The 11,250-nt window shown below is 41.9% G+C and overlaps 1 protein-coding gene across 2 annotated transcripts in view; it reads left to right on the top strand.

Annotated features, from left to right (window-relative positions):
* Positions 1-1,466: 1,466 nt before the first annotated feature.
* The window catches only part of aplp1 (amyloid beta (A4) precursor-like protein 1), a 32,762-nt gene continuing 22,978 nt past the window's right edge, over positions 1,467-11,250 (top strand). For both annotated transcript variants that reach the window (XM_040116985.1, XM_040116984.1), the window contains exon 1: positions 1,467-1,695. In XM_040116985.1, coding sequence (XP_039972919.1) covers positions 1,630-1,695 — 66 coding nt within the window. In that variant the 5' untranslated portion in view covers positions 1,467-1,629. The remainder of the gene's footprint in view (positions 1,696-11,250) is intronic.

Here is an 11,250-nt window from a genome sequence, read left to right as displayed (position 1 = left end):
CGGCTGCACCGGAAGCTTCAGTGCGTAACCCTACGTTTCTCACCAGACCGTCCCTCCAGCATAAAGTTGTTCACGGGTCTTTATTGGCACGTTAAAGGCGCAGGGTAAAGTTTTATTCAGCCACCTGCTGCTCCTCCGCTCGGGGACATGCCGCGGAAAAAGGACATTCCTTTTTCTTCTTATTTTCATACCGTGTGTTCCCCCTGCCGACCATCCGTGGATGTTGCCGGCGAGCACGGTGAATTATTTGTGTGGACCATCATTTCTGTGAAAACGATCAGCTGGAATTGCCAATAGATGCAAAATATACACCGCGTTGCAACTGCTGCTTATGCTCTGTCCGTCTGCTGTTTGAGTTGTGGGTTCATCGACCAGACAGTGATTCGTCCCTCTCAGATTATGTCGCTGGGAGAATCTTTAGAAGCTTGAAGAAGTAGCCACAATGTCACAAGAAAAACCCAGTAACAGTCGTTTTGAGAAAAGTCAAAATAAATAAACATAATTTGGTGAAGCACAAATGTATTTACTTCTTTAATGATCTTATTACACTTCGGGTTCAGCTTGTGACCCCTGGCGGGTCCCGACTCACAGGCTGGGAACCCCTGTGCCAAACCAATAGTTTAGATAAGTCAGATCTCCCCAGGCTGAAAATGAAAAATATCAAGATTTGAACTGATGAGGTGACCACTGTCACTGAATTACACTAGTGAGTAATTCTGTGGGTGTACATTGTTTGAAGTAATATATCGCAAAAAAAAAAAAAAAATGGATAGTGTGCATATCCAGAACCAGTTAGGGTGCAGAACAAAAATGTAGCCTCCACATTCTACATTTTCTCTTTAAAATGTATATTACATGGTATATTTAGGTCATAATGTGTTTTTTTTTCTTATTATTTAGCATCACGTGACCTCTTAATTGTAGCCTGTAGCTTGCTTTTTGTTCGTGCGGATGTTTGCCTGATCAAAATGTCCCTCAAAACGCTGCATCAGTGAAATAAAAAAAAAAAAAAAATGGGGACTCGCATGCATCAGTGTGAAGACAAGTTCACCTTTTCCTTTGAGATTTTACGTCCAGGTGTGTAATGTGAATGCAAGTCCTCCAGCTGCGAATCAGAAACCTCAAGAGAGTTTTATTCACTGGACCTGCTGCAGGACTTTTGTCTAGATGACACAATCATACAGTCGGTCTGGTTGTTGTTTAGCTGAAAAAAAAAAAAATATATATATATATATATATAAATCTTATTTAAAGGTGGATTTATTTAACGGTGGATTGTCCCTTCAAACTGGCGCAGAAAAATCTGCGGGCGAGCCTGCATCACCACTCCATCACCACCAGATGTCTCTCTTCACTAAGCCAGGGCGAGGGCGGCTCGGGAAAAAAGCCTGTGATAAATACCCGCAGAAACAGGGCTTGGTTCTGTCAGGCTTCATCCACATAAAAAGCCCAGGCTGCCATTGGAGAGCCCGTTGGCAAGAGCGAGCAGGACGCAGACGCAGGAAATATCGCAGGAAGGCTGATCGCGCCGTCCATCGCCTCAGCTGATGTAACCAGACAGCGCACGTTGGAGTCAGTTATTTTACAATAGCAACTTCTTCTTGAAAAGAGACAAAAGAAGGCGAGAAAATGGGACATACCGCATTACCTATGTCGATGGCTGTATTGTCCTGTTTCGTGTGGGGAAACGTCGAGGTAAGGGCAAGACAAGCTGAATCATTTGTAACAATGGCGCATTGTACATTTTCTCTGTGTTTCGCCGAATGTCGATGTGACTTTTGGACAAAATGCCGTATTTTTTTTTTTTTTTCCCCTGTCGACATTAGACATTCCACGCATACAGCTGCTCCTATCTCCATATTGCTGACACGCACACCCTTATCTGGGGCAGGTTTAATTTGTACATGCCTCCCCGCGCACCATCCTGTGTCAACAAGAGTAATGACACACAACGTCCACGACAACACGGTAACAGTGAAAGGATTTCAAATGCAAATACCGCACAGAGCCACGAACGGAAGCCCACACTCGGGAAATGGAGATAAGAGGCTCCATAAATTCGTGGTTTACATTTGGCTCGTTGCGTCAAGTCTGGGCCTGTATGTGACATGATGAATGTTACTGGGCCCTTTGCTCTGTGGAAGGATGGAGATCAAATCCTATCTCACTGCATCCCATCTGGCTCTGTCAGAGGAAGACATCAGCCTGCATCCGTCCTTTAGAGGAGTGGTGCAGCTCTTGAGCAGGATGGAGTCATGCATATTCAATTGCTGTTCTGTGTTACATTTGGTCCTCATGATAACACTGATGAATTTTTTTTTGTCTGTTTCGTTTTGTTTTTTTTAAACTCCCAACTGAATCCTACAGTGAGAACCAGAAATTTAATGCGCAGGAAAAATGTCAGCTTTTCAGAGGATCAGCTTCTTTCATGTACTTATATTTCTAAATACGTTGCCTTGAAAATGCATGTGAACAAACTGTGCATCCAATAAGGGATGACTCTGATATATCATTGGACATACAGTGTGTGAGCATGTTACAGAGTATAGTAATGAGAGATTTGGGGCCATCCTATTGCCATCTGTCTCCACCAAAAGATGAGGAGATAGTGAACTTCTATTGTACAGAGACAGATCAATGGGCCACAAGCTGCTCCTGCCTCCCTCCTGTCTCATCACGACTTGCAGCAGACCCCACAGTTTGAGAGACTTGACCTTTATTTCTCAGTAACTCCTCGGTCACCCTTGGTCTCCCTCTGTAATGGAACTGTGCCGTGAATTCAGGTTGGAACATGTGCACTCGCATAGGAGCAGGGTGGTGTTGGAGGTTTGCGTGTGAATGTGGAGAGGAGATGAGATGGAGGGGGGAGGATGAGTCACGATGTCCCAGCTGGAGCTTTGAATCAGGTCAAATGCACTTTTCCACCTGGAAAGGAAAGGCAAACAAACCTGCTCCTGATATCTGAGCTAGAATATGGAGCATCTTGGCTGTTCCACAGAGTTCCTAAGAGGATTTGTGAGATGTTTATTTATTAGCCATCTTCCACAGTGAGTCTGTAACAGTCATAAAGCCTCTCCTTTCGTTCTGAAATAATTTCACTTCTCTAAGAGCCTTAGTGGGATTACTGCTATGCTGAGGAACAGGCTTTAGCTTCACACAAGGAGACCTGCCCATGAAGGTTTACACTGAAGATTACACTGTGAGAGGGTTGGCGGGCTGGATTACGCCGTGGTATTAGTCCTAATAAAACTGTCAGCTTCCCTTAATTTACTCAACATTCATTCAGTTGAAATGTGTGAATTGGGTAAATTTGTTTTGATCTCTCCTTTATAGTGTAATATTTAATATTGTTTGTGTACTGGAATAATGTCTTATCAGAGTATAATCACGCTTGTAAATTTCATTTTCAACCAGTGTTCCGGATGAGAAAAGCCACAATAATTTTTAGCTCAAATCCAAATTCAGCATCATCCTGTGTTGTTGCTGTGACAGACATATTGCTGCCAGGCTGTCACATACGTATGTATGTCAAGTCAACCACTGGCTTCCCAGGTACCTCGGCTGTAATAGCACTTACCTTTCGCAGCACCCGAAGCATTTAGCTAATTGACACACGGAACAGTTCTCATCCTGACACAAAAGGTCATCAACAGAAAGACGGCAGAAACAACCACCTTCATGGGGAGTCTATAAACTTGTTTAGTGTAGTGTGGCATAAATGGAGAGTAGAGGAAACTAAAATTAAATTAAATTTGTTGTGTTTCGTGTGTCAGTAGCCTTTTTGTGGGCTACGTCTGTTGTGCAGGAGTGGGCCATATGGATAAGATACTACAGTAAATAACAAAATGATTTTGATTCATACCATAATATAGAGGTGGGTATAGGTGATGTAACAATATACTGTGAAATGATACAAGTGTGTCAGGTGGGAGAGATGGTGCCATAACATTTATTTTAAAAAAGTCTAATATTATCATTGAGCAGTCCTGGTCATTGATTTGCACAATTGCCTGCAATGGTGTAATACAACCAGAGATATTAAAGAAAAAGCTACTACTGGAGAAATGGTTCTGACAGCTGAAAAGTTCATATATTATATATATATATATATATCCTTTTTTTTTTTTTTAATATATATCTTGCAGTACCTATCATCAAACCACCCACTCTTTCAGGTCACAAACATTAGGGAATCACAATGATATCATGAATACTCACATATCAACAAAGCATAAAGCCAGACTGCAGTGAACTCAGTTTTTGCCACAACAACCCCCCCCCCCCCCCCCCCACACACAGGAAAATATGCTTTAAGAAAGCAGTCATACGATGATTGTGCTTGTGTGTAGCCATATTTGATAAAAAGGGGACTAGGGACTACAGGTATGCTCAGCTTTAGTCAACCAGCTCTGTATTTGTCAAGATAAATGACTGCCGTGTGAACCTGAGCCTGAGCACTCCAGCCCAGAGAAACTGCAGAAGAGCAGCAGTAGCGGACCCAGAAACAAACCTACTGCGTCTGCTGTATCTACAGGTCTCAGGAAACACCGAAGGTCTGGGGAAACATAAAGCATCAAGGGCAGAAGAGGGAGAGGGTAGGGAAGGAAAGAGCACAAGGATAGGAAGCAGATTTTTAGTGCGGCTGAAGATTAATCAATAATAGGCAGTTACAAAGTTGCTGTATAGTACCCCCCTCCCCCACCAACAGTAATTTCAGGCTGTGTGCTGGAATACAGTATTACAGATTCATGCACCTCCCACCCCCATCTGCCTTTCAATGCAGTAACACAAGAGGATTTGTTTTAAAAAAAAAAGAAAGAAGAAAAACGATAAGGACAACCAGATCTCTCTCTCTCACAAAACACACATACACACACACACACACACTCTGCCCTACACTCACTTAATTAATTTTAGAGCGAAGAGATAATCGGGTTCCACTAATGGATTCCCGTGTGTTTGCTATTCTCTACTATATCTGTGTGCCAGTGGGCATAAAACGTACCATTTTATTGTATCACATGTTTTTCCGCCCTGTTCTCTGTATCTGGCTTCCTTTCCAAGTTTTTGAAGCGCTGCACACGCACAGAGGGCCTGGATTAAATCCTGCAGAGTCATTGTGAAATGAGAGCTGCGCTGTACTGGAGGAAAGGAGCACTGTAAATGTGCCTTGGCAATTGAGCTGTTGAGGTGACAACTTAATGCATGACAGTAACGTACGCTTTGGGCCACTGTTGAGATCGACAACAATGAAACAGAGCCCTCCGAATCAAACAGGAGTTCATTTTCATCGTTGCTGCTGGTTGTTCAGAGAGTCTGGGTGGAAATGAAGAAAATCTACATATGTGCGTGTCTCTCTGGATGTGGGGTTCATCCGGCTTTTCTACAGAAAATAAATTGACATTAATTGCCCATTTGCACGGCGCCCTCTCGATAGGTTCAGGAAAGCCCTGCCAAATCCTGGTTTGGATGATTCAATCATGTCTTCTGGCTTTTCTGAAATGTTTCACATTCTTCGTCTCAGTTGGAAAGGGAGCAATTCCCAATTCAGAGTTTAATAATGTTTGCTTGAAAGGCTCATCACTTTGTTATCTCTACAGCCTGCTATACATAAAGTGATGCAATACATTTGATGAGTTCATTTCCTTGGCTTCCCAGGCTCTTTCTGGGTTCCACATAATTGAGGAATGACATTTATAAAAGAATTCAGATTAAAGCTGCTTTGAATTTTCCAAAGATTACTGTACCTTTCATCATCCACTCACTGAATGTCAGATATAACATATATGTAGATTCATGGGGTAATTTCAAGTCTTGAGTACGTGCAGATCAAATATGATTGCTTGCACCTGCATCTGGAAAAGCTGACGCCCAGATGGAATTGTGTCATTCGGTTGTGTGTGAATGTTTTCTGTGTGTTTGCACATGTCAGACGTTGATCCAGTGTCACTTAGACAGACTGAGAGACTAACATAGCCATCCTATTCGCATCCAGCTCTGGCTCCTCTCTGGAGTCTTGCAGGACAGAGATATCACTGCAGCCCAAGGTCTTCACAACCCACTTAACTGCCTCAGTAAGCCTAATGGGTTGGATTTCTGCGGAAAAGTTTCATGCCAGAGCAAAGGGAGATGTTTAGTCCTGCCGCGGCCAGTGGGAGGTTTCAGAGGAGCCCCCCTCGAAAACATCTGCAGTGTAGTGATAACAATTGTCCTCCATGTTCAGGAGGAAAAAGATCGAGCATAGTGAAAGAGATCCGTGGCTGGTGGAGGGAGAGAGAGCGGGGATTGCCCTGGCACGGTGGATGATTTGAGAAACGGAGAGCGTGAGGGCGAGGGAAGAGAGAGAGTGTAAGGGATGTAGTGCATGTAGAATGTGATGTGGGTTGCAGGGTGGAGTGCATGATAATGGAGGGACCCAGCCCCATTGTCGTCAGCCTGAGCAGCAAGGAAAGCAAAGAGATCCATCTCTGTCATGTACATGTATTCACAGGTGGCCTTGAAATGAGATTGGGAGGGGGGAGGGCAGAGGCAAAAAAAAAAAACCCTGTGGCCAGAGTGGAGCACTGAGTTGTACGAAAGCAGGACTACAAAATTTAATTTCCTTAACGGCCCTGGCTGCTCGGGTTAAGAGACTGCGGGGTTGTTGGTTCCACCGAGACTGATCAGGCCAGTATTAATATTCTAAAGAAGAACACTGGAACCTGGGAAGCTGTTATAGAGGGAAATGGATGTCCTTTTTGGCAGGTCGTTCTAGCATGTTTTGTACAGCATTGGCTGCAAAACACGCAGTTCCAGCAGAAGGACTAAAGCTAATTTCTGTGACATTAATTCAAATGTAACAAAGGTACAGCAGCATTAATGGGTAGAAATCACTCACATACGCATAATTAGGTCACATTCTTACACTCCCATGTAACTCAGACGTAAACACACACATTCACCACACACTTCCTGCTTCTTAAAGATGGCATGCTGCAGAAGCTGCATCAATTATTGAAGGCCGTGGAACGGTCTGGGCACTCACTTGTCGACGGGGCTTTGGCACTTGTCACGCACCCTCTCAACGCTCCGACGCCAGCCCTCTGTCATCATGCTACCTGGTTTTTTTATGGTATTGGACCACCCCCAGGTCCAATACCAAGCCTTGCTCTAGAGAACACAAAAGAAAATCCCAACGCCTGTCTCCTCCTTGCTTCAAACCCCCCTCATCTCCCCCTCTCTGTCTCTGCCCCAGCCTCTTCTGTTCTCCTCCTGCCACAGCCCAAAGGCACTCCTTTACTCCTCCCCTACCCACTCTCCCAGACATAGCTCCTCTGGCTGCCTCAGTAGCTCTCAGTGGCCAGCGACATCTTTTCACTTTTCTTGTCTATACTTTGATTGTCCTTGAATAATTTATACTCTAAACTCACCCTTCGTTTTATTCTTTTTTTCTGCACTTTGCTACTCTTGCCTTTTTCCTCTTTTTTGATATTTTCAGAGATCTGACTCTGCCTCTCTTTATTTGCATCTCCTGGCTCTCCATCCTCACTACACCTTGCTAATGTGTTTGACCATCATTTTTTTCTATATTCAAGCAGCAGTGAAGTTAGCTTGATATTAGATGTTCAGTTAGTGCCTGTTTTAATAGAAAACCAAGTGAAAGTCAATTGGCGCGTATGAGATGACCCAAAAAGGCACTTTATTATTCAATATAGAGAGAGAGAAATTTTATATTTTCCGAATTACGGCAACCAAAATCATTGCCAGCGGTTTTTTGCCCGCGTTAATATTTTTTAGGATGGAATGTATTGTAGAAGAGGGTATATTTCCAGCAAAAGAGTCTCAAACATTCCCCTCCCACTGGGCCGGTGGTACAAACAGCTATAGATGATGAAGACACTCAGGTGCTTCTGTGGCTGCTGTAAATCATCAGCAATAAGATTCAGCCAGTGATGGGGAGAGACAAATAGAATTCCATTCTTTTCTCAGCTCAGGGTCATTGTGCTTGCCAAGGCCAAGCAATGCCAGTTAACAGCCAATACTCACCCAAGCTCAGCTGACAAATTGGATACTTTGCATGAGTCTATCTCCCGCTTGTAATAAGAATGTAATAAGAGTAAAAAGCACAAATGGAGGTTCTGGGCTCTGGTTAGGGGTCTTTTTACAAATTGTCTCAATGATTAAACCATTTTCCCTACAGTGGGACATTCTGTGGATACTTTATGGCCTGAGGAAATGAGATAACACTAATATTTAATCTACTGAGTGATTCTGCACAGCACACATTATCTCACCAGAGCGGCCCCGATCTAAAATAACACTGAGAGGGCTAAAGCAAGACAGGACATGTCGGCCTGACATGATCTCAGTTATCTTTTTTTTTTTTTTTTTTTGTCAGCGGATTTATCAAACTGTGCTTTCTAGTGCTACTGAAAATGTCTAGTTTTTGTGTTGAAGAAATGAAAAATAAGTTCATATGGTTAAAAAGAAGTATTACGGTGCCTTCAAGATTAGCATGTGTTAAAAACACTAGATGGAACAGCAGTTGCACCTTCTTACTACTTACTACTGAGGTGATTTATCATGTACATCTCGAATGACTGATTCTATAATATGATTCAACTTTGTACAAAAGCTGATGTGAGCATACTTGAAGGAAGTCGGTGGAGCTAAGTAAGGTAAAATGGAAAGATAATCCATTTGTGTGGTAACATGCAGGCTGTGTGAACCTGAAGCAGAGGAATCAGAGGGACCTGTGACAAATCATTAAGTCAGCTACCGTTTCAACAACACTGAGATTTACCAAGGGCAGCTAGTAAGCAAGAGTGGGATCATCAAAAATAATACAATATAATGCTGTCACTTATAGTTGTGTAATAGTAGTCATAGTAGTCAGCGCTAAATTATTTCAAATGGTACAATTTATTAACTGTATTTTATTGTTAATACATGTATTATTATATTATATTATATTATATTATATTATATTATATTATATTATATTATATTATAATATTTAAAGCTGTGACTAAGACTCAATTTCTCAGTCAATTAATCTGCATTTTCTTTCCACACTTAATTGATTAATTGATCAGTCTATTTAAGAATGAATTGAACACTTGATTATCAAAAATAGTTATTAATATTTTTTGTCAATGGACTATTCAATTACTTATAAATGTATTGTATTTATTTAAAATTTTTAGATTTTAATAATGTTACGAATTATATCACTGTCTTTGGAGTTACATGTACTCTTGCATGCTGAAGGTTAGATGCCGCCAGGGCATTACTGTTGCCACTGTTTATATTGCGATGAAATTATTATTCAGTTGTTATTTGCGTTGCTATATTTGTAATTAGACTTTATTAGCATAGTGGAAATATTTTTCTAATTTTATAGGGGAAACAATTAATTTGTTGATCTTTCTGAAGAGATTGTAGAAACTAGGTTCCAGAAAGACACAATAAGCCCTACTCAGCAGGGCCCATCATTGCGTGAGTAATTTAACTTCCATGTAAGCAACCAACAGACAGCAATAAGGAAAGCTAACCAACCATTTAGCCAGCGATCAGCAACCTGCCGAGGATAGAAAGTCGACCCAAACATATGGGTACTCCTTCGTGTGAGAAAGAAAGACAGAGAGAGGCAGACTGGTAACATGCGAGAGAGAGAGAGAGAAACTGAGTGACATGCTTGAAATTCTGTAGGGAACCAGTTGCTACGGTAACAGGGAAGGTAGCTGGCTCCTGTGGGTGGTGTTACCATGGAAACCACCCTCAGTGGCCAAGTGATGCTGTGAGGGAAAACGTAGAGAAGAGGGCTTGAAAATGTGAATTTATAGGTTCGATGGGAACAAGTGAGACAGATGAAGAGGACAGCAAGTGAGAGGAAGCAGATGTAAAATGTAGGAGAGTGAAATTTGTCTTTAGACGACCCTTGGTTTTCTTTGCTTTGAATAAGATGCAAGCCGGTCCCAGCGGACCCAGTATTAGCTGTTTATCCCATTGTTCATTAACAGAGCAACAGGCCAACATACTCAGTGAGAGACCTAAGAAAGGTTATCCCCTCAATATTTCTCTGCAGTTGCATGGGGTCAGAGTAGCCATATCTGGACTCTTTTATCAGCAATGGTGTTCTCAGTGAACTCTTGCTGGGAGTTAAAGACCAGTTTGTTCCCATTGTGGTGATACCGCATGCCACTGAATTAAAGCAATGATCCAACATGATGTGAAATTGAGTTAATTGTTATATGCATACAATTATACGTGATGTGGTGTATAATGTATTGTGTGTGGTTTGCATCTGGGTTCTCTGCCACTAATAAAGGCATCAATCATTGCTTTTAGCTTTCTCGTCACACCCCCACCTCAACAAATGTATATAATAATATTAACACACAGCCACAAACCACTATGCCTCTACCCAATGTTCTCTTCATGAAGCTCGCATATATATCCTCAAAGCCTAATTTCCATAAAATGCATCTGCTAGACAGGCTCCCACTGGTGCAATGTGATCAGAATTGTATATGTGCATAAATAAAAGACAGAAGGAAAGAGACATATGAATGTTTTAACCCCTGTTCCCTCTCCGTTTCCCCCCTCCTCCCCCTCCTCTGCTGAAAGTCTTATATATACACTATACTGTTTATATACAGTACATTCAGTTCAGCACCAATTTACTTATTTGATTATTTGACATGCTTCAATTTGAAAGAATCAATCGCAATCAATTGCAATCATGAAAGGCAAGATATAGAATACTGATACAGCAGAGGCAGGACAGGGGATTACCAGATTATGAGAGCATCATAGGTCATAAATTACATGGATGAAATGCATTCATGACCCAAAGGACTCATAAATTCTCAAGAGGAAGATGAACTTGAAGGATAACTTAAAATTTCACTTTAATGTGTTTCAAGTGATTTGCCTTAATTCAAGACTCTATTATCTTTAAGAAAGCTCTCCAAATTGTTAGAACTGATTGGGAAAGTTGTTTCACTCTGTTGTCAGATTCCATTACTTGTTTTTGCAAGCCTGAGATGCAGTGTAGACGGATCTGTAGAAGATACATGTGCCGACTATGTGCAGTACTCAAAAAGTGCATGAAGTGCAAGGAAAAGTAAAAGTAGAACTGCGAGAGAGAGAGATGACACGCGGATCCAAAGGAGAATACCTAGAAAGACTTCACTACAGATCGACTGGAAAACAACAGCATCAAAGACAGAGTCACGGGCTTGAGAGGCAGCCAAGGCCCAGAGTATA

Source organism: Xiphias gladius, chromosome 22 (assembly GCF_016859285.1).
Source record: "Xiphias gladius isolate SHS-SW01 ecotype Sanya breed wild chromosome 22, ASM1685928v1, whole genome shotgun sequence".
Taxonomy (NCBI): domain Eukaryota; kingdom Metazoa; phylum Chordata; class Actinopteri; order Istiophoriformes; family Xiphiidae; genus Xiphias; species Xiphias gladius.
The sequence above is the reverse complement of the archived record's forward strand: the minus strand, read 5'-3'. Positions and strand labels throughout refer to the sequence as shown.